Genomic DNA, 24,850 nt, shown 5'->3' with positions numbered 1-24,850 from the left:
AACATTGGGACAAATGTCCATTGAGAGATCATTGAGACATAAGGAGTTGGTTCTTTCTCAAGGTACTTTGAGTATTCCTAACTTCACTTCTGAAAAATTTAGAGAGTTGTTGTGTAGTTGTGTCATTATGCGTGATCTTCCTTTTAGCTTGGTGGAATGGGTTGGTGTTAGATGTTTATTACAGTACTAGAGAACTAGTATTAATCTTGTGAGTAGAATTATGTAAATCTGATTGCTTGAAATCATATAAGAGAGAAAAAGATAAAGCCAAATCCATGTTAAAGAGATATTAGGGAGGATTAATTTGACTTCATATTGTTGGTCATCATTGACCATAGATGGTTATATATGTTTAACTGTACATTTTATTGATAAGGAGTGGCACATGCTAAAAAGAATTCTGAATTTTTGTTTCATGCCACCACCTCATAATGGCATTTCTTTGTCTGAAAAAATTCATACATTGTTAATTGAATGGGGTATTGATATGAAGATTTTTTTCACTTAAGATAACTCTTTTGTGAATGATGTTTCTGTTGAATTGTCAGAAAATTAGCTGTGTGCAAAATGGGGACTTGTAAGGTTAGGTGAGTATTTTCATCTTAGATGTTGTGCTCATATTGTGAACCTAGTTGTTTATGATGGTTTGAAGGAGATAGATGACTCAATGGTGTTAATTCGTGAAAGTGTCAAGTATGTGAAGGGTTCTCAAGTTAGAAAACAAGAGTTTGTTGAATGTGTAGCTCATAGTTCTCTTGATAGCAAAAGAGATTTAAGGCAAGATGTCCCAACTAGATGGAATTCTACTTTTATTATGCTTGATAATGCATTGTATTATCAGCGTGCTTTTATGCATCTAGAATTAAGTGATTCAAACTATAAGCATTGTCCATCTTGATTGGGAGAATCTAAGAAAAATCAGCAAGTTCTTAAGGTTGTTTTATTATATTACTTGTATTTTCTCGGGCTTAAAGAATCCAACTGCAAACTTGTATTTCCCTTGGGTGTTTACTGCTCATTTGGCATTGAAAGAAGAAATAAATAGTGATGATGAGTACATATGTATGCAAAGTTTGAAAATATTAGAGCAAGTATAGAAATTCGCTATAGCTGTGATTTTAGACCCAGGATACAAGTTCAACTTTATTGAATGGTGCTACAAGAAACTATATGGAGAACTTGGGAACGTTGAGTCCATGAAGTTGAAGGATGGCATGTTTGCTCTTTATGAACATTACTTGAATGCTAGTCATCAATTTCCAAGTTCATCATCTTCCACATCATCCAACAAGGCCAAGATGCCAAGCATGAATGAAGAAGTTGCTCAATCTTCAACATTTAAAGATATATTGATGGTAAATTACTTGTATCTATTGCATTTTTTTATCATATGATATTATTTTTGCTGATTTTTTTTTTTAAATGATAACTACTTTCTTTTATAGGAATTTGATTCATTTGAAAGTGTGGAAACTACACCACGAAAAACACAATTGGTGCTTTATTTGGAGGATCCTAGAATTGATAGAAAAACTAAGTTGAATGCATTGACATTTTGGCAAGCTAACCAGTATCGATATCCACAAGTTGCGGCAATAGCAAGACATGTTCTATCTATTCCAATCTCCACTGTTCTTGATCAATATAGGAGTTCCGTGAAGCCTGATATTATTGAAGCATTGATTTGTACTAGAGATTGGTTATATGGAGATCAAGGTAATTTAATAAGTTACTATCTTTTATTAATTTTTGTTGTGTTAACTGAATATTTGTTGCTTATTTTGTTGAGTATCATTTAAGATTTAAAAAATTGTTATCTGTTTATTGTTTTAAACAACAATCTTGTTTTGTTTATATAGAGTTGCAACTGCAAACAAGGAGCTTGAAGAACTCACAGACAACATCATGGATCTCAATATCAATGGCAAAGATGAAAAGGAAGAGGATCTTTCATCATCAAATTCCATCAAAGCATGATTTCTATTTTATTGTGTTAAAAAGACTTGTGTAACCGTAAGAATTGTTTCAAAGTTGTTTTGAACTTGTTGTTAAAAATTATTTTGAATTTGTTGTGAACTTCTGATGTTCAAGACTGCTGTTTTAAGTTTTAATTAATGTTATTCAATGTTTGCTTGATTTTAGGTTTTTAAATGTCAGTGTAAGTTGGATTTTGTATAAAAACATGTTTATGTCTAAATGGGTCTAAACAGGTCTAAAAAAGTTGAATGTGTTTGTGATTAACAGGACCCGACCCAAACCACTTACTTTAAAGGGTTAAATGGGTCGTGTTGGGTTACACATTCTATATATGGGTCGTGTATGAGTTTGAGAAGTTGGACACGATTAATAAATGGGCCGAGTCTAGGTTTAGTATTATGGTGTGTCTTGACATGACACGATTAGACACGTTTACACTAATTTCCACCCTTAGGCAGTATGCACACAAATATAAACATGATTTATATATGTCTATACAACCCAATGCATATATTTTACTATATCCCTATATTGTGTGTAGTTTGCATCCTCACAATCTTCCACTTAGGTGGTGTTTGTTTTAAGGAATTTGGAGTTCCATGTAATTCCAAATCCCTTACCTTTTTAAATTAGGTGTTTATTTTGAGGTATTTCATTTTCCATGTGGTTTTCAAATCCCATCAATGAGGGATTTTGGTTTACGGTCAAATTGACCATAAAACCAATCCAAGATTTTGTGTTTTCATTGAAATCCCTCACATGTCATCATGTGAGGGATTTATTACTTCGTCAGCGCGAAGACTATCGGCATAGTTGAAGGAGCGGTGAAGACGATACCTGATCCAAGGAACTTGAGGAGATGCTTGATCTAAGGGACTTAAGGAGAGCGTCACTGAAGCTCAGTGTTCTCGGGGGGTTGAGCTATGGAGATCTGAAGAAGGGTTTTACTGGCAGGATACTGAATTTGCATCTCTTTGCTTGTGTGCATCTCTATCTGAGCTTGTTCAATTTACAGGCTTCAGAAGAAGAACAAAGCTTTAGGAAGGCATTTGCTTCAAGTGTTCTGCGACGTGCCTTGTCTTTGGAGGACTGTACAATTGTTGTCCCTATGGGAGCCCCATATCTTTCCTCATCTTTCTCATTTGAAAGCATGGTATGAAAAGAAGGCTAGTTCTAGCAAAAGATTAGATTTGTATTTCGAGAAGAAGGAGGAGGTTGCGGAGGAGCAATTTGATGTTCTCTTGAGAAGCTCTGATCAAGGCAATGATGGGGAAGATGAAGGTGCTTGGAGTAGTTCTCCTAAGGCAATGATGCGTTGCTAGTATTGTTCTTAATGCAAAAAAAAAAAAATGTAATTGCTTTGGAAAAATTTGCACGTGATGCCTTTTAGGATCAGGTTTTTTATTATTCCAATGAGGTTAGTGTGAGGTATTCTGAGCAATTAGAAATTTAGAATACGCAACTATAATAATAAGTTAGTCATTATTATAATAAATAACAATATAAATAGTCATTTTTTTTGTTGTTATAATAAATTAATAAATATAAAAAATAATTTATTTATAAAAAATAATATAGTTAATAATAAGTTGCGATGATAAAATTTTTTTGTTGAACATGTAATAATAATTTCAAAAGAATTAATATTAAAATTAATAAATAAAAAATATTTAATAATTAGTATATCATAACAAATTACGGGGATAATCTTACCATGAGTAACCATACCCCCAAAATACATCAAACCAAACATGTGTTTTCCAATTTCAAATTTATAAATCCTTCCAAACAAACATAAAATTTTATAATACAGTAATTCTAGTTATATCCAACCAAACATAGGATTTGACTGCACTGGATTTTGAAAACGAAGGATTTTCAGTTATATTGTAACTAAAAATTCAGTGCATTTAGAATTACATCTAACCAAACGCCACCTTAGAGTACCCTATCATGCATCTTTGGGACATCAACCCACAATTGTCTACGAGTTACCATCAATAATGGAAATAGGCACACAACTGAAAATCTTCTAAATCAATCTTGTTCATCATCATCCTCAATACATCAACTAAAATGGTAGTTATTGCTAGTATAATGCAACTAAACCTACAATAATAACTTATGATAACTTAATTAATAACATAGATCAATTGTGGATGTGTAGCATGAAAATTATAAGCCAATGTTATCTGCACTTATCTATTTCCAACTGGTCAAACTTTAAACTTTGTGATATCGAAGTTCAGAGTAAAGTATAATACATAAACTGAAAATTTCATAACTTCTATTTAAATATGTCATGATATTAATACAGGCATCAAGCTAAGTGAAACCAAATACAACCTTCCATGAATCAAAGTATCTCTATTAACAATACCCATATGAGCAATATTCTCATAAAAAACCGTATGCACCAATACCTCAGTGAGTGTATTTGTAACCATGCATCTATCCCTATAAACACAATACTCACAAGACCACTTTGAATTCTCTCTTTAACAGCTAGGAACTTGATGCTTATATAGTTAGACTTGGAATAGCTCTTGTTGTTGTTTGAGGACAAAACTATTACTTTGTTGTCACAGTACAAACATAACGGTCTCTTTATGCCCTTGACAACCCGCAATCCCCCAACAACATTGTATAGCCAAATATATTGTTGTTGTTTGAAAAAAAAAACTATTACTTTATGGTCACATTACAAACATAATGGTCTCTCTATGCCCTTAACAACCAACAATCTCCCAACAAAATTATACAGCAAAATATCTTGTTGTTGTTTTAAAATAAAACTAGTACTTTGTTGTTATAGTACAAACATAATGGTCTCTCTATGCTCTTAACAACCCGCAATCCCCCAAACAAAATTGTACAACCTAATAGCATGAATAGTGCTTAATACATGAAATGAACTATGCCTCCATAATGGTCTCTCCAACCTCCTACTTGTGAGGATGTAGTCCTTCATCTTTTGAAAATATCTAAAGGCCTTTTTAGCAGGAACCCAATGTTCATTCCTATATTATTGTGATCTTCTAAGCATTCCCACTATAAATTCTTAGCCAAGACGGGTTCAAAACTATGTATACATGAGACTTTCCACTATTGATGCATAGGAGGTGTCCTGCATATACTTTGATTCAATTTATTCTTTAGGATATTGTTTTAAACTAGACTTATCTCCGTTTGACATGGGGTGTCATGAGGTCCATAGTTCTACATGCTAAATCTTTTCAATATCCATTTGATGTAGCCTCTCCGTGATAAATTGAGGATACCTTCTAAATGATTATGATTGATTTGGATCCCTAATATGAAAAATGCTTCACTAAGATCATTAATCTCAAAACTCTCAGAGAGAAATTTCTTTGTTTCCTAAAGAAACTCTACATCACTTCTAGTAAGCAAAATGTCACCCACATAGAGGGGGAAGTATATATACTTACTCCCAACGAACTTAAGGTACACACAATCATTAACTGGGTTCACTACAAAAACAAATGAGGGAACAACCTAGTGGAACTTTTGTTACCATAGATGAAAAGGTTGTTTGAAATTGTAGATGGATTTCTTAAATTTACAAAGCATTTGATTGGTCTCCTCAATGACCAATCCCTCCGCTACATCATATAAATCGTCTCCTCAATATCTCCATTAAGAAAGGTTGTTTATACATCTATTTGATGTAGCTCAAGATCAAAATGTGCCATTAGTGTCATAATGATCTTTAAAGAGTGTTTCACATAAACTGGAGAGAAAATATCTTGATAATCTATATCATTCCTCTGAATAAATCCTTTTGTGACAATAAGTGCCTTAGATCCTTTCACATTGCCTTGTGAACCCTTTTGGTTTTAAAGCTCTATTTGCACCAGCTGGTTTCACACTTTCAGGCAATGGGACAAGAGCCCAAATATTGTTGTCTTTCATAGTGGCTTCGATTGATTTAAAAGAGTTTAAGTAATTAAATGCCTCATAGAAAATGATCACCAGGAAATTTCCCATAGAGTTCATGCTCATGAATAAATAAAATATAGTTATTCAAAATTGTACTTCTCCTTGTTCTCATGGACCTTCTTAGAGATATTGTTTTCCTTGAATTTGAGGTTGATGTTGGGGTTGAATATCTTATTCCTCACGAAGAATCAGTTTATGTACTTCTTTTAGATAGGTAGGATGAGTGACATTTTCCTATTATCTTTGAACTACAATAGGAATTGAAATTATACATAAATTAATAAATTAAAAAAAACTTAATTAAAAAATGCTTAAAAGAAGATATTCTTGAAACTGTTGCCAATAATAAAGATAACCATCATCAGAGACTTATTATCATGTGTTCTACGGTCTAGTGTAATACTTCTTTTATAATTTTTTTAAGGCAAAGCATAGATTTCTTCCTACAAATTAAAAAAGACAGTTATATTAAACTTTGAATATATTAGTCAAATACATATATAATAATAGTGATAAACATTTTACTATTGGCTCGATGGGGCCATAAAGGTTTTTTTGCAACGAGTAGTTATCATGAGTCTTAATACCCTCCTCATGGGCCTCATTTGATTCTGATTTGAAAGTATCTTTGAGATCCACTTGGACTTGGACACCTCAGTTTTTATAATAGGTGGCACCTCATGATTTGAAGGTGGGATGTGTGTTAAAATGAAGGTTCGTGTATCAACTTGTGCTGTAGAGCCTTGAGGAGCAGCAGATGCAAGGGATCATGAGCTTGTAGGTTGATGGGGGTTTAGCGGTAGCTGCTCAATGGACGGATGACAAGAGGATGAAGGAATCGTCATCGGCAGATGCAAAATAGAGGGTAAATTTTTTACTAGATCAATAAACTATGGCTTATTTTCACTTTGATCACTGAACTTCAATTTGTATCAATTTGGTCACTCAACTATAATTTGATTTCACCGAGCAATAAATCAAGAATTTCAACTCCTAATTGATTACATAGTTGTTTGAAAATCCAAATTAGCCCTCCCTATGACACATTATTAAGTCTATTGGAGGTGTCTATGTTATTGAAAAAGAACTATATCATTTATTTGGGGCCGAAATCCTTTGATTTATTACCTATTGAAATTAAATTAAAGTTGAGTGATCAAATTGATACAAATTGAAGTTTGATGATCAAAGTGAAAATGAGTCAAAGTTTAGTGACCTACTAAAAAATTTACCCCAAAATGGATGATGGAGAAGTGTTTCGCCTAAAGCCAAATTGAGTGTGATGGCCTTTCATTTCATTTTCGTACAAATGAACACCAAAATAGAAGAAAAAGAAATGAAAGGGACAAAAGATTAGATGCTATACCATCATATATAATGACATATCTATGTGATGTAAACCATAAAGGACTTACCAAAGTTGCTAAGAAGGATAATATAAGTACATAAATTAAAATTATCATTGGGCAGCTCATCATATGGTCATCAAAATATATATTTTGCTATCTATCACGGCATCCTAATAATTATTTTGCATGTTATTTATAGCACTACTATGATTCCTATTGTTATTAGAATAGTATATAGCGTTACTATGAAGCCATAGACACGTTATTGAAGAGGTCATATGCAGGAAAGATGCTATTAATGGTTGTCTACATAAGAGTAATGAAAACAAAGCATGAGAAAGCTATTTTTTTCTTGCATAGACAGGAATACTTTGTAGTATCCCTTACACAGTAATAGTAAGAGTTACTTTCACATGCACGGAGTTATTTTCTAATGAGAAAACAAAGCAAAAGTTATTTTCACATAAATAGAAATACTATATAGCAAAGTTGTTAGACTCAACCCGGGTATTAACTGATAAAGATCAGAGGTCAAGAGTCAAGGGTTCAACAAAGGTTGAACATGAGTCAATAATAAATTATTTAAAAATATATTATAATATTTAATAATTATAAAAAAAATGATATAATATCTATTTTAATAAATAAAAAAACATAATTACTTAATTTGATATTTAAAATTTCAAATTTATATATAATCGTTAATTCTCTAAAACTATAAAATATTTTTAAAAAATGAAAATAAAAATAATTAAAACATCATCATGTGCATGTGCCTCTCGGAAAAAAAATAAAAAATAAAAATAAAAGAAATAAAAAAAAACATCTTGTGAGTCGTGACTCACAAAATTCTCTCTTCCCCGTTACTTCACCCTCACAAAAGCATCTCTCTCTCTCACCAGCCGTTGCTTCACTTCTCTACCGGTCGTTGCTTCACCAAATTCACCTTCATTTTTCTATCATCCATTAGATTCGGTCAGTTTGATCGGCCGATTTAACCGGTTCCCAGTTAAACTGATCATATTTTTCAATTTTTAACCGGGTCATATAGAATCCGAGTTGAAGGGCATGACAGGATCAGCCTCATGACTGGTTCCCATTTTTTTTCGGTCCAATCAACTGGACTGATCCAGGTTTAACAACTTTGCTATATGATACCAATATTGAACCATGACAGTTGTAAACATAAGAGTAATTAATAAAAACAATGCATGAGAAATCAACAACCATTTCAGTATCATTTCCAAAGACTCCAATGGAAGCATGACGTTTTTACATAATATTTAATATTTTTATTTTAATCCATGCAGTAGTAATAGATGGTAAGTTGGTGCATGAGAAATCAACAATCATTCTCACATTGTTTAGAGAATACTAGAAGGTTGTAGGTTTTGTATGAAAAATATACACGCATTACTACCATGTTAAAACAAACTAAGTCCATTGCCAAAGTTAGATAAGTCTAGCCACCAAGTTTGACAAGTAAAACTACTTTTAAAAATACTTCCACTAGGATTTTAAAACATCACTTTCATAAAGAATGTAGAATAATGCCTTAACCCATGGCCTCGTTATTTCCACTAGTTCAATCCAAAAGAATGACATGGATCCCAAGCCCTTTGATGAATAAGATGCATGCCAAGAAGTACAATAATAATGAGGAAGGCTAAAAAAGATAGGTGTATTAGTGTATTAATAAAGAAGGCATTCAAAGCAATGGTGATGTAGATTTCTCACTACGTGTTTTTTTTAATGAATCACTGTGGACACTTCATTGAAGATGGCTAATAATAAGAATTAAAACACTAACCATCAAACAACAAGAAAGCATACCTTCAATCAAACCAAATGCTCATGATTATGATGATGTTTGAGTTTAAGAACCAACTTGAATTTGGTGAAGGTTAAGATGGCGTTGCGGCGTCTGCAGGGAGGTAACTATAGAGGGAGAAAGGAATGGAAGGGTGAGAAAGAAAAAAAGAAAGGAAAGTTACGTTTTTGAGAGATACAGGACGGGTACAATGATTGAGGAAACAATATCAAGTCATGTGAAAAAAAGAAAATTAGATTTTCGTGTAGTTGAAAATATAGTCGGTACTTCTCAAAAATTAATCTAGGCAAAAAATTTTCATTCAGCGACACAATGATCTCATAACCTTGCAAAAGTGTTGCAAAATGTGTCACGATATAGCTTTTTTTTACTTGAAAAAATGTAAAAATAAAATAATTGATTAATAAAATTTCATTGAACAATGTCACAATGTGTCACTAAGTGTTGCAATTGCAACACATGCATTGTATGAAAAATTTTGTAACGTGAATAATATTAACACCATTTACAAGGGCCAAGGTTCATATAAAATTAATCCCATCATAGAATTTCAAACAATAATTGTTTGAATAAACCATATGAATTTTATAATGATTCGATTCATCACTTAGGGTATATCAATTGCGAATATCATTACCGATCAAATTATAATGATGTAATTAAGTTTAAATATCTTATGATTTCATCTTACCTTCATATATATATATTGACCAATTGTATCTATGTCACATTTAAAACATAGTCAAGGGTTGAAGATCCGACTATTAGATATTAACTTTATGATCAAATTAACATCTATATATGTTTTAAGTTTAATCGGACATATATCAAAGGTGTTATTTGCCATGGAATTGTATTGTAAGAAATGAGTAACAAGATTTGCACAATTTCTATGACATGTATGAGATATAAAACGATGCGTATGGCACCACTCTACAACAATAATATTAATTTATAGATAACTTATGGTTATAATGAAATAAATCATTATTAGTTAAAACAAATATATCTATTAATTAATATATATTATTATAATTTTTTTTTCTATTTTTTATTTTTTTTAATACCATTAGTATGTTATGAGTATAATTATTTTTTATTATCTAAAAAAATCATTATTAATTTTATATAAATAAATTCCATAAGTGTGATTATTTATGATTATTTCCAAATAAATCATTGTTAATTTTATTAAAATTATATAAATATTTTTTCAAATTTAAAGTAAGTTATAGATAACTTATGATTATATTGAAATAAACCATCATTAAATTTATAAAACCAAATTTATGGGGAGAAAATCCGTGAATGCTTTCGCTAAGGATCGAACTTGGGACTGCTAATTCATAAAAATAAATTAAAAAAAAAAACGTGTTTTGACTGACTAGCCTATTTGTTGTTTGAAGATAGATTATGTGTTCTGCCAACGGCCGCTAGGTCAATTGGCACCGTATTCCTTGCGTATGGCTTTCGTTTCGGGGAGACCCAGGTTCGAATCCCGCTTCGCGCAAGGTGAGTGCATGGTTCGGTGAGCGCTGCTCCCACGTGTACGTCCCTGACTACCCTTAGATGGGGGGCGAATCGTTTCATTGAATTTAACAGAATCAAAGGCAATGAAATGAGCTAAATTCAATAGAGACAAAATGCTAGGGTTTGCAACACAATGAAAAAAATGCAATGTTTACAATACAACGAAATCAAATATACCATTTTCCAATTCAATGCAATGAAATAAGCCAAGTTCACAATAGATGACTAAAATATGAAAGTTACATTGCAGCTAATTCTAAAATTATTCTTCATCTCCATTTATCATATTCATCTTTCTCTTCAACTATTTCATCTTTTTCCTCTTCTATTACAGTTGGAAGAACTGACTGATGACTATGGGTTGTGAGGTCTATAACATCAGATAAGTTAACAAAAGAGATTGCTATCATTCAGATTTTCATGTAATGGTGGATGAGCATCAAAGGTAGTAACAACAATCCTGACTTTAATTAACCTCATCCAATCAACTTTGTCCCGCTAGAAACTCGAATATTCAGAATAGTACACTAGATTGCCTCTTGTGGTATGATAAAGGGATTACACTTTTTGTAAAATCACTTCCTATTAATGCCTAATATACTGCATACTTGGATGAACCTTCATTCCATGTACAGGATCAAACTAATGACACTTGAAGAGGACCACAAATTTTGGTGAGTCAATAGGGAACTCCAACTGAAATATTTCTTCCAATAAACCATAAAAATCACTGCTTGAGCTTTGCTTGCATACACCAATATTCATAGTTGACTTATTTTCCCCATATATAAGGGTGTGGATTTTATAACCATTAATAAAGTAGCCTAGCCATGTTTTGGCTTGGCTAGCTGAACCCTAGGAATGAGTAAGTAATAACTAATTAGTAACTTGATTATCTGGGTTTTGAATCTAATTAGACAAAATACTAGTTCAAAGATTAGTTAAAGTTAAAGAGTATTAAAATATTAATTAATTGAAATAAAGAATTAAGCTATAGGAATTACATAACCAATTATACTCACAAAACTAATAAACAATCTTGCAAAGTGCAAATCAACCATTTTCTCAATGAGTTAAACATTTAAGTGTTGAAGGTGTGTGATAAACATCATGCAAATTAAAAACAACTGGCTTTATTTAAAATAGTTAATTAACATATATACCTAATGGAGTTTGTAAAGCACAAATTACACTAAACATATTGATAAATTGGTTGCATTTATTTACAATTTCATGATATGTATGTATATGATGAGTGCCACTCTTCTTGCAATAGCCACCTTTCTATCATTTGGCCTTGACCTCGAATAGGACAATTCAAGATAGAGTAACATGAAAGGTCCTTACTGACACCCTCCGTATTTCTTCTAGCTTTCATTCTTTTGTTAGGTAGAACATTTTTTTTTCAAAAAAGTGGTTCGCAAAGAATAACATTTCTTCAACAATGTAAGCCTCACATATTGAACCTTCTACATGAGCTTTATTCTTCACTCTATTCTTAAGTTCATAGAGGAACCTAGTATATATGTCAAGATGATTTCAATTAATCCATTAATTTCAATAATTAAATTGATCACACACACACACACACACAAAAATAAAGCCTAAAAAAGTTGAGACAAATGTCACCTTTCGAAGGTATACATCTATCTATATTAAATAGGACCTCCAATTATAGCTTCATATGGAAAGTGAACCTGAAGATGCTCCATGGAATCAAAATCACCGGAGAAAAATATATTTCCAAGTTGCACAACATTGTGGCCACATGTTTCAATAATTTCTAAAGTTTTTCCAAATCAAGTAGTGCAGAGCATATGATCAGAAAGAATAAACTCACTTCCGTTAAGGTAGGCCATATGAAATCTGACAACATTTCTCTAAATGCAACTGGAATGAGAATGAACATGTGACAATCATCACTCTTCATGCCTTTCAACTGACATTCATTGATGTCAATACACCTAGCAATATTTGAAGTATAGCCATCGAGAAACCTCAAGGGCTTCACCCAATTGCAAATCTTGACCTTTTTTTTTTATCTTTTGTTAGTGTGTACTTTGCTTTTGGTTTACGTGGTACTTAGAAACACTAATTTTTGGGTGATCACAATGGATATAAAGATCTTTTCTTGCACATTTGTTGGTTTACGTGATACTTAGTTCTTTTGAGTATATCAATTGTTGTGTCTATTATATTTTCAAACACATTTTTCTCTATATATAGATTGTGTCAAATCATGATAGTCTTCCAATATGGGTTTTTACAAAAACTCCAATTTTGTCCATTTATGATTGTTTTCATATTGAGGGATCTTACCCAAAGGGTCATTAGTGGCAGTTTTATATTGCAATGCACAGTTCCAAATCTCATCCCTAGTTAATCTTGGTGGTAAACCAATCATCTCCGTTCTATCTGTAATAAAATATGATTTATCCATTCTATAGAAATGATTCTTTGGTAGAAATTACCAATAACAAAAAAAATGGCTAACTTTTTTATCATTTTGTAGATAAAACGCCTTAGACATTTCCATACATATTGGACACCCTAGAATCTTTGAAGTACTCTATCCACATAGCATTTCGTAAGCTGGGAAATCAGTAATTATCCACAGAAGTGAAACTCTCATGTTAAATTTTTTTATATGTATTGACATCATATGTCTCAGTAATAACCTCCCATAAATGCTTCAACTCAATCAAGGGTTTGAAAAAAACATCTATGTTTTTCTTAGGATTTTTAGGCTCATGATAGATTAAAGATAAAAAAAAACATATAAGGAGCGATACTAAGGACTTTTGTTCGCCTTTGTTTTTCTATTTTGGGTGTGTGTAGTAGTATATTTTGAGTATTTTGCAGAGTTCTTAGTTGTAGAATGGTTGTTTATGCGTTTTTCAATAGAATACATGGCCAAAAGTCCTAACGGGCATGCACACAGTCATGTATGACGCCATGCAACATTCGCAGGAGCCACACAAGCATTAGTGGGTGTCCTTGTGTTTTTTTGGTGTTTGACAATTGTAACAGAAGACTGTAGTAAAAGTATTGTAGCACAATACTGCACAAATTGGCAAAAAAGGCACACAGGTTGACACACAGATGTGTGAAAGAGGCGCACGCTCATGTGGGTGCCCTCGTGTCTTTCTGGTGTTTGGCGATACTGTAGTAGAAGAAGTACAAAAAAAGATTTATAGCAAATCGGCTGAAAGGCACATGGGGTGACACATGCCGGTGTGGAAATGACACACGCCCATGTGGGTGCCCTAGTGTTTTCATGGCGTTTGGTACTATTGTAGCAAAAATATTGTAGGATAGTACTGTAGCAATCACCAAAAAGGCACACGGGGTGATGCACGGCCGTGTGAAAATGGTACACACCCATATGGGTGCCTTTATGTCTTCCTGGCATTTGCGGTACTAAAGTAGAAGTACCGTAGCAATCACCAGAAAGGCAAAAGGGGTGAACATGGCACACGCCTGTGTGGATGTTTCACACGCTCTTGTGTGGCTTTTTTTTAGGGTATTGAGACAAGGATATAATGGTCTTTTACCCATTTTCCTTTCCTTTTAACCATTCCTTCCCATTTTTTCTTAATTTCTTGTTGAATGAGAGCCCCCCCAACACTCTCCACCTCTTTTGCATGTGGGTTGAAGGATTATCCTTCACTTCTCCTTCTTCTTCTTGAAATCATCATGGTATGTTCTTCTTCTCTTTGATTATCCATGTTCTTCCTAAATCATAGATTTAGGGATTTGTTGGATAATGATTTTGAGCATTTACTCTTGCAATGTCTTCTTGTTTGATGTGAAAAAATGTTGTTGAAGTATTATTTTTTTGGTTGCTTCCCAAACTTGTTGAAATCTTGATTAGCCTTCATGCTTAAAATCGCGTGGTCACTATAGATCTACTATAGCACCGATGAATTCACTTCTTTTCTATCGTTTTCTTAGCCTTGAATGAAGATCCCTACCAAGGGAATTCATAGGGATCATTTGGGCTTGAGATTGAGCCCTACCTAAGCCTCGATTAGTCTTGCATTGCATTTTTTAGGGTTAGAGTGCATTCATGCATTTCATTTTATCTTCAATCATTATTTCATTGAGTTCTTTGCATTGTGTTGGTGTGGTCTTAGGCTGTGAAACTTGGACTAGAGGTAAGGAACTGGTGGAGGAGTAGCCCCATCACGGCCCCCACCTATTGTAGATAGAAATTGCATAATTCTCAGAATGCATCTAGCTGTTTAATTTTTAATTATCATGAATTTCCCAGCATTTCTAAAGAGTTTCTCTCCTTTTTTATGCAATCTGCTTCTTTCGGTTGTTCTATGCGCAGAAGGGTGTAACTAACCCCAATTCAGATGCTAAATGAGGGTGTCCCAAATATAAGAAGAAAGCAACAAGGTGGACGAGTGTTCTTTAGATACACAACAATTCAATCCAATTAGCACACCTGTGGCTTGTAAAAGCAGCTAGAGTTCAGTCTTTGTCATCTAGTATAAAAGACATCAGATTGGGGTTTTCAAGAAAAAAAAGGGTGGACAGAGGGTGGTGGCGGGAACAAGAGGAAGTTCTTGCTAAAAATATTAAGAATTAAGGATGCATTACCCATGGAGCAAAGAAAAGCGAGTTCTTTATGTTTGAGCCCTGTATTTGCATGAGTACTATTTATATTTATGTTTTTCATCTTATTGTAACTCAAACGTGAGAGTGTAAACCCTACCTTGGGTTGAGATTAGTTCAAGGTGTTAATGGTTGGTTTTTTCTTGTATTATGTAAAACATTTTTGTTTAATATTTAATGGAAAGGAAACTTTGATTTGTTCTTAAACCTTGTGCTTAAGTAGCTTGTGATGGTGAAAGCATTCACTTGCTCGATCATAGAAGCCAAGGATTGCTGAAAGGTAAACTTGGGCCTTGGATCTTTTGAGATCAAACCTAAAACCTCTCACCAAGGTTTCTTGAGGGTGTGATGCACTATCATTTATTTTTAAAAAGATTTTTGTGAAGGTTAATCACCACCAAAGTAGGGATTAACTTGCTCAAAAGCAACTAGTCATCTCTTGAAAGTGGGGAGTTGTTTTTAAAGGACAGATACCCTTCAAAACAACTTGCCTGAGCTTGAGAATAGCCTAACACTATCTCCATTACACCTTGTTATTAAATCCCAACCCCAGGTTTATCTTTGACTGAACTTCAGAATCCATAACCTTATCCCTCTTTATTGTTAGTCTTGCATTTTATAGTTCAATTTTACCACTTTAATTCTTTCACTATTGTGTTGTAATTACCCTAAATAGCTTAAGGTTGCAATTGATTAGTAATCTACACTTCGTCTTCGAGGGATTGACATTTTTTATACTAAGCATAAACCGTGCGTTTGTAATTACGCAACAAGTTTTTGGTGTTGTTGCTGGGGACCTTGTTTGTTGATGTTAATTGCAACTGGTTAGACTAGGTGTTTTATTTTCAATTTCCTATTGGTTCAATTCTCTTAACCTTACTCAATCTCTTCGTAGTTTAAGTCCCTTTTTTTAAGCAAACTCAGAATTTAGGGAGTTTAGTGGAACCGAATAAAGAATTTGAGAAAGACTACATGATTAAATATCAAAGGAGAGCAAAGTTTCAGAAATCCTCACAAGTAGCAAACATAAAAAATAATAACAAGACTTTGATGGAGTTTGCGGCCCCAAGTGTACAAGGACTGCATCCTAGCATTGTAAGACCCCTAATGGGGGCAAACAATTTCCAATTGCAGCTAGCACTCATGTCTCTAATCAGCAAAATCAATTTGGGGGATCGCCGGTGAAGACCAGCATCTACATATTTATGTTTTCCTTGAGTACTTTGGCACAATAAAGATACGATTAGGCTCAGATTGTTCCTTTTCTCCTTACGGGACAAGGCTTGAGCTTAGTTATGTTTACTTCTCAAGGGATCTATCACAACATGAGACCAATTACTCTGAGATTTTCTCTCAAAATACTTCCTGCCAAGCAAGCCTGCTCAATTGTAGAACCAAATCACTGGTTTTTCTCAAAGAGATGGCGACTCATTATATGAAGCTTGGGATAGTTTCAAGGAGTTAATTAGATTGTGTCCTCACCATGGTTTGGAGAAATGACTAGTGGCGCAAACATTCTATAGCGAACTGAATTACAATGCAAACATTTCAGCTGATGCCGCAACAGGGGGAGCATTAATGAATAAAAGTATAGGAGAAGGATATGACTTGATCAAAGACATGGCCCTCAATCACTACCAATGGTCAAGTAAGAGAAACACTACACCAAAAGCTGCAGGCAGACATGATGTGGATGCTTTAAAACATGTGAAATTTGTGGTTGCGCAGGACACTTGGCTTGTAATTGTCAATTGATCGCATCTTCCTTATTAGAATCATCAATGGAGTAAGTGAATTATCTAATTTCAACCAAAGGACACACAATGATCTATTCTCTAATACTTACAACCCTGGTTGGCGAAACCATCCCAACCTTTCTTATAAAAATAACCAGCCCCATGTTGATCAAAACATTAGTTCCAATGTTTCTAGATAGTCCCCAAGATTTCAGCAAAAAGTTTTCAATCCACCACCACCTTAGAAATCAAATTTGGAGGCTTTGTAAGAGAATTATGTTGTGTCACAAACTAAAAAAAAAATGAAGAATTCAAGCAACAAACTCAAGTCATGAATGAAGCAATTCGACAACTCACTTCTAAGGTCGACTCTTTATCGACACACAAAAAAATGCTAGAACACCAAATTGCTCAATAGGCAAGTTCTTCATCAAGATCAAGGCATGTTTTTTGGAAAACCTAAAATTAATCCAAGTGAAAATTGTAAGGCCATAACCCTAAGAAGTGGCAAGCAACTAGAGGATCCCAAGCCAAAGCATGATGAGAATGAAAATGTTGTTCTGAATCCAGTTGGAGAAAATGAAATACCACAATAGATGGCTGAAAAAAATCATGCAAGTGTAGAAAAAGATGAAGCACCAAGATGCACACCTCCGAAGCCTTACACACCACCTATACCATTTCGACAAAGTTGGCTAAAGCTAAGCTAGAAAAACAATTTGGAAGATTTTTGGAGATTCTCAAGAAGCTCTTTATCAATGTTCCTTTCACGGTAGCCTTGCAACAAATGACATCATATGAAAAATTCTCAAAAGATATTTTATCCAACAAGCGGAGATTAGAGGAGTACAAAACGGTGGCATTGACGGAAGAGTGCAACGCCTTAATTCAAAACAAATTACCTCCAAACCTTAAGGATTTGGGAAGCTTCTTGATCCAGTGTGAAATTGGCACCACAAGTTTTGAAAGGGCTTTTGTGAGTTTGGTGCAAGTGTTATCTTAATGCCTTTGTCGATGTGTAAGAAGCTGTGAGTTGAAGCCAACTTGCAACTTGCGGATCGGTCCATCAAACACCCAATAGGTATTCTTGAAGACATTCCAATCAAGGTTGGTATGTTCTTTATACCCGCTGATTTTGTGGTCTTAGAAGTGGAAGAAGACATGCAAATCCTAATCATTCTTGGGAGACCTTTCATAGCTACTGCAGGGGCCCTCATTGTGTTAAAAATATGAAGCTTTCTTTAACTATCAGTGAAGAGAAAGTTAAATTTGTTTTGGCTAATTTTGTTAAGTTCTCCTTTGTGGAAGCTTCTTGTTCTAGGGTTGATTTGCTTGAAGAAGATTTCAAAACGGAGATGCCAAAGCACTTTTCCAAAGATCCACTCTAACTGTGTTTGGTATAAGATAAGTTGGAAGATGATGAAGATAGTGAGATTGGAGATTATGTGTAGCTGCTGCAACCTAAGGAATTTTTGCATACCCGAGCAGGCCAAAACTAAGATTTTGGAGCCAATTTCTGTAGTACACAACCAGAAGAATGCAAAGCTCCGAAGGTAGAATTTAAACCTCTCCTGTCCACCCTCAAGTATGAGTTTCTTGGACCTAATTTCATCTATCTTGTAATCATAATTGCTAGTCTAAGCAGGTTAGAATCTGAATAACTTCTAAAGGAGTTTAGATTACATCAAAATGTCATAGGATACACCATTGATGATTTGAAAGAGATACACCTTTCAGTTTGCATGCATAGAATGTTGTTTGAATCTGATTACAAACCCTCCATTGAGCACCAAAGAAGATTAAATCCCAATATGAAAAAAGGTGTTAGAAAAGAAGTGTTCAAATTGATTGATGCCGGTGTAATTTACCCAATTTTTTATAGTGAATGGGTTAGCCCGGTACAAATAATTCCAAAAAAAAATGATGCATGACCGTTGTGAAGAACAAAAACAATTAATTGATTCCAACTAGAAGAATCACAGGTTGGAGGATGTGCATTGATTATAGGAAATTAAATAGAGCGACAAGGAAAGATCACTTCCCACTCCCTTTTATGAATCAAATGCTTGAAAGGTTGGCTAAAAATTCTCACTTTTGTTACTTAGATGGATTTTCTAGTTTTTATTAAATCCTATCTATCCTAGTGACCAACAGGAGACCACATTCACTTGTCCTTATGGCACTTTTGCCTATAGGAGGATTCCCTTCGGTCTTTGAAATGCCCCTTCCATCTTTTAACATTGCATAACAGCCATTTTTCATATTTCATTGAAAACATCATGGAGGTTTCTATGGATGATTTTTTGATGTATGGCACAACTTATGATGAATGTCTAACGACTTGTCTAAGATGCTATATAGGTATCAAGAAATGAATATCGTTCTTAATTGGGATAAATGTCATGTTATGGTATGTGACAGTATTGTGTTGGGACACGTGGTGTCTGAGCATGGGATTGAAGTTGACAAGGCGAAGGTGGGGTCATAGCAAAAATGCAACCATTTACATTAGTTAAAGCAATCCGTAGCTTCCTAGGATATGTAGGCTTTTATAGATGCTTTATAAAGGATTTCTCAAAAATTGAAAAACCTTTGACTAATTTGTTGGTTAATGATATTCCTTTTCACTTTAATCATGATTGTTTGGATGCACTCTACAGGTTGAAAAAAGAATTGACCACCGCACTAATAATTCAGCCACCTGACTGGGAATTTCCATTCGAAGTTATGTGCAATGCAGGTGACTACATAATAGGGGTTGTGTTAGGGCAACGGAAAGAAAAGATACTCAATGCCATTTATTATGCAAGAAAAGCATTAGATGAAACCCAAGTCAACTATGGTACTACAAAAAAAAAAGAACTCCTTGCGGTTTTTTTGCATTTGATAAATTCAAATCCTACCTCGTTGGTTCTATAGTGATAATGTACATTGACCATGTTGCAATCAAATATCTTTTGGAAAAAAAGACGCGAAACCATAATTAATATGATGGATTCTTCTTGTTCAAGAGTTCAACATTGAGATTCATGATAAAAAAGGCACAGAAAATATGGTGGCTGACCACCTCTCAAGACTGCATCAAGACATGAATGTGAATAAAGAAAAAGAGCTGCCCATTAATGATGCATTCCCCAATGAATAGTTGCTAAAAATCTATATAATGGAAACCCTGCGGTATGCAGAGTTTGTAAACTATCTGGCTTGTGGAATCATGCTGCCAGACAGAAGAAATTTTTTTTAAAGACTTGAAACATTATTTCTGGGATGAACCACTCCTTTACAAGTGATGTGTTGATGGAATATTTCAAAGATGCATCCCTGAAGATGAGGAAAAAAATATCCTCTTTCATTGTCATTCTTCAACTTATGGTGGTCACACTAGTGCCTCAAAAACTACAGCCATGGTGCTTAAAGTTGGGTTTTATTGACCTCCACTTTTTAAAGATGCGAGAAAATATGTGCTTGCTTGTGATCATTGTCAAAGAACCTGGAACATTTCAAGAAGACACGAAATACCTTTAAACTACATCCTTGAGGTGGAAATTTTTTATGTTTGGGGAATTGATTACATGGGGCCATTCCCATCCTCATACAGTAATAGGTACATTCTTGTGGTTGTGGACCATGTCTCCAAGTGGGTCAAGGCAGTGCCATCCCCAACAAATGATGCTCAGACATTGATAAAGCTTTTCTAACGAGTAATTTTTCCAAGATTCGGTGTTCCTAGAGCCGTCATAAGTGATGGGGGATCACACTTCATTGAACGGCAATTTCAGATCCTACTTAGCAAATATGGTGTGACACACAAGATCACCACACCACACCATTCTCAAATGAGCGGGCAAGCTGAGATTTCAAATAGGGAGATCAAGAGTGTATTTGAGAAATTGCTTCCACGACAAGAAAAGATTAGACATTGAAACTTGATAACATCATATGGGCATATCGAATGGCCCACAAAGCTCCCATTGGCATGACTCCATTTCGCTTAGTTTATGGTGAGGCTTGCCATTTGCTAGTTGAAATGGAACACAAGGCATTTTGGGCAATTAAGGCTCTTAATTTTGATATAAAAACAACTGAAGAAAAGAGAAAACTTCAGTTATAAAAACTAGATGAATTGAGATTGGATGCTTACTAAAATACAAAAGCTTACGAGGAAAGAACTAAGTTACGGCATGACAAATAGATTTTTTGCAGAGAATTTCAAGAGGGGGACTTGGCCTTACTTTTAAATTCTAGATTTAAGCTTTTCCTCAGAAAATTAAGGTCCGGGTGTTGAGGTCCTTTTTGTATATACAAGGTTTTCTCGTACGACACCATTAAAGGTTAGAGTGAAGCAACCGGGGTGGCTTCAAAGTCAATGGACAATGGAGAACCCCTTGAAAAAGGGATAACCTATACTCTCCAGACCCCTCTCCCCTTCTTCCGCTGAATTCATGAATAAAAAGGGTTGAGTTCATGACCTTAAATGAGTTCCCACTTGGGAGCCATTCCAAGCCTTATCCTTTTTCAATTTCAGTTTTCCTCACTGAATTCATGAATAAAAATGGTTGAGCTCATGACCTTAAGATCTCCCACTTGGGAGGCATTCCAACCCTTACCCTTTTTAAATTTTTATTTTCCATCTTTTTTCACTGTATGTGAGTATTAATTTTTATTTAAGTTCGTTGATTCAAGTATGAATGTTTTGTGCAGGTCTAGATTTTTTAGGATTTCATTTGGCTAGTTCCTTATTCTAATGCACAGACTGAATGCTGCCAATCAGGATACACTCAACACTTGCAACTGGTAATAAACACAAGTGTGTTGTGTTGAAAAATATGGGTGTGGATCATACTTTCATTTAAAGATATCAGGTGAGACTCTTTCCTTCCAATTCTTTTTCCTATTCTCCTTTGTCCTCCCTCACCTTGACTTGCTCTAATCCGAATGACTATTTTTCTCTCTTCATCCATTTTCACTACCTTTTCCCCTCACCCAAGACAAACTCAAACCCATTCTTTTATTTTTCCCATTACATCAACCATCAAATCTTTTTTCTTTTCAAAACCAAGGCAACTTTCTCCCATTCTCATTTCTCTATCTTGACATCTCTCACCATAACCAAAACATCTCCTGACTATGAGCTCCACTGTTGCCTCGCCTTCGAACAAGACCTGACAGGAGATTGTGCCTTCACTGCCACACACTTACAGGCCATCTAACATGCCACCAAAATGCTCAAGACCCTCCCACCCGATTGAGCTCTCAAGGCCGGGCCTTCTCCGACAAGCTGAACCTCATTCTTGGATCTCTTCAATTTATATGGCATTATCTTCTTAGATTGTTTTCAACGCAATAGGTATTGGGGTTTTTCAAAAAGTAGGATTGTTCCAACAAGGTACATGGACAACGTTCTCATGTGCACTTTAGGTATTCTAGATGAAGTTTATTGGATGGTAAACAAACTAGGTTTGATAAAATTTGTTAACATGTGATTTCCCACTTATGATCATTTGAACTTAGAGTTTGAATTCGATCGACATCTATGTTCTCTATGGTCCGGGGAGCGAAGAGTGTAAGATTACATTTTGGCTTCTCAATCAAGAATACAAAGTCCACCTTGCCTAATCTAATCAAATTTTTGGTTTCCTTATCGGTGGAGACTAAAGAACCCTTAAGGACTTTGCTGCCATAGATTTTTAGCACGTACTCACCCAAGAAACCAAGTATGAACCCTCAGCTGCTAGAATTGAACAACCTATACCCCTCAACATTTGAAAAACCTCCTGCTGAGCCCAATACATAGCAAGCACAATAAGAACCACCATAGCCAGTTGATAACCTTGTGCACATTTTTGAAGCCTCACTACAGTATTCCTACTGAACAATAGGAGAAAAGGCATGTTCTTGACCAACTGCAACACCATGTCAATGCAATGTATGAGTGGCATGTCACGCAAAGCCACTTTGCACCACCCTTGTGATTCGGTCAATCTCCACCCCTTACTTATTTCCTATCAAATTTCTAACATTGAGGAAATGTAGAATTTAGGTTTGGGGGAGTTTAGAAATAGTTTAGAAGTAGTCTTGTATCCATGCATGCGTTCTTGAATTTTCCTAACATTTGCATATCATCACATGTTTTGAACTATATTAATTCATTCCTATCTTCATTGCATGATATACCACCCTGCCAATATACATGTCATGCCATTTACATGAATATCTTCACTCATTTAGGAACATGCAATTTCTGTTTAAATATATATATCCTTTCCAAGATGACTTTCAAAATTCTTGTGATAATTCATTTGGTATGGCACATCAAAAGGAATGGGATGGTTCTTCTTGCTTAATGGTGATTGGAATGCACATTTAGTACTTGCATTAGATTGAATTTGCTAATCCCATTGCTTATGATCTCATGAGCTTTAACTTGGTATATATTTCTATAATGAATTTCTTTTAAGGTTCCGTTGCTCCCAAAACATTTTCTTTACCCTAGTTGAGTAGAAAATTAAAATGTCAAATGAGAGGGAAATGAGATAGGCAAGTTTTGTACAAAGGTTAATGAATGTTTCAAGAGTGTTCCATTGTTCAATGGGGCTAAGTAGCTTGGCATTCATGGTCTGGATAAGAGTCTTTGCCAAGTAGAAAAGCTATATTTGAATATGAGCACAATTGCCTAACGTTGAGAACTAGCGAAGTAGTTGGGTGTTCATGTGCTAAAAGTCATGTTCATCCCTCAGAAAAAGCTAATCACAACCTAGGTTCTTTAGACAAAAAAAGGTTAAGTTGTGTGTTGTTAAATAATATCCTATTGATCCCTCAAATAAACAACATGGTTACTAACTTGTGTAAGGAGTCTTAGGAAGTCTTTAAGGTTCATTACATTTGTATATGCTATTTTAAAGCCCATGGCCATTTGCATGGGGGATGAATTAATCTCCTCTTATGATACTTGTGTGTATTCTATCCTATGGTGAGTTCAATTTCCTATGTCCTTTATGATTTTGCTTTGCAGATTATGTTTATGTCCTATGCCAAACAATTTTGTCATCCGAATTTTGTCTGAGAAAGGAGAATGTATTCAACACCCATTAGCTTGATGTGTGATTATTGTATTGCTTGAGGACAAGCAAGGGTTTAGGTTTGGAGGAGTTTTTTGTAGATGCAAATTGTATAATTCACAAAATGCATCTAGCTGTTTAATTATTATTTATCATGCATTTCGTAGAATTTCTAGCAAATTTCTCTCCATTTTTGTGCAATCTACTTCTTTTGGTTGTTCTATGTGTAGGACGGTGTAACTGGCCCCAATTCCCATGCCTAATGAGAGTGTCCCAAATATAAGAAGAAAACAATAAGGTGGACCGGTGTTCTTTAGATACACGACCATTCAATCTAACTGCCACACCTGTGGCCTGTAAAAGCATCTTTGTGAGTGGGATTAAGTTGTATTGCATAGCTGCATAAGTTTCCAAATGACTATGTTTTGTTGGTGACATGGTTGTAACTTGGTTATTGCAATAGGGTCTTCACGGTCTGGCCTTTAGAGGCGGCGTGGTGCACTTGGGTCATGTTTTCTTTTTAGAGATGTAGAGAATTTCTCAAATGGGTGTTATTGCACTGAGATACGGGGTCACCATAGGAGTCTCAGTGGGCCAACATCAAGGTGTTGATGGGCATGGCATCTCCAGACTCAATTGTGGCCATGACTAGGATCGGTGGGTTTCTAGGCCATTACGAATGGATAATGAACATTTTCCTTCTTTCTTTTAGTATTTTTAAAGAAAACATATTTTCAAGATATGGTTTGATCTCTGAAGTGCTTGAAAAGTTTATGCTCTTCCTTT

At 34.6% G+C, this 24,850-nt stretch overlaps 1 protein-coding gene and 1 pseudogene across 1 annotated transcript; one reads left to right on the top strand and one right to left on the bottom strand.

Annotated features, from left to right (window-relative positions):
- The first annotated feature begins 1,102 nt into the window (after window positions 1–1,102).
- LOC120255866 (zinc finger BED domain-containing protein RICESLEEPER 1-like) lies at window positions 1,103–2,083 on the top strand. The gene is made up of 3 exons (XM_039263640.1): window positions 1,103–1,355; window positions 1,446–1,716; window positions 1,860–2,083. Exons 1-3 carry the CDS (start codon window positions 1,197–1,199, stop codon window positions 2,009–2,011), a joined length of 582 nt encoding a protein of 193 aa, XP_039119574.1. The 5' UTR covers window positions 1,103–1,196; the 3' UTR covers window positions 2,012–2,083.
- Window positions 2,084–16,660: 14,577 nt separating this feature from the next.
- LOC120255872 lies at window positions 16,661–16,760 on the bottom strand (annotated as a pseudogene).
- Window positions 16,761–24,850: the final 8,090 nt, after the last annotated feature.

The sequence above is a fragment of the Dioscorea cayenensis genome, unplaced genomic scaffold (genome assembly GCF_009730915.1).
Source record: "Dioscorea cayenensis subsp. rotundata cultivar TDr96_F1 unplaced genomic scaffold, TDr96_F1_v2_PseudoChromosome.rev07_lg8_w22 25.fasta BLBR01001221.1, whole genome shotgun sequence".
Classification (NCBI taxonomy): domain Eukaryota; kingdom Viridiplantae; phylum Streptophyta; class Magnoliopsida; order Dioscoreales; family Dioscoreaceae; genus Dioscorea; species Dioscorea cayenensis.
The sequence above is the reverse complement of the archived record's forward strand: the minus strand, read 5'-3'. Positions and strand labels throughout refer to the sequence as shown.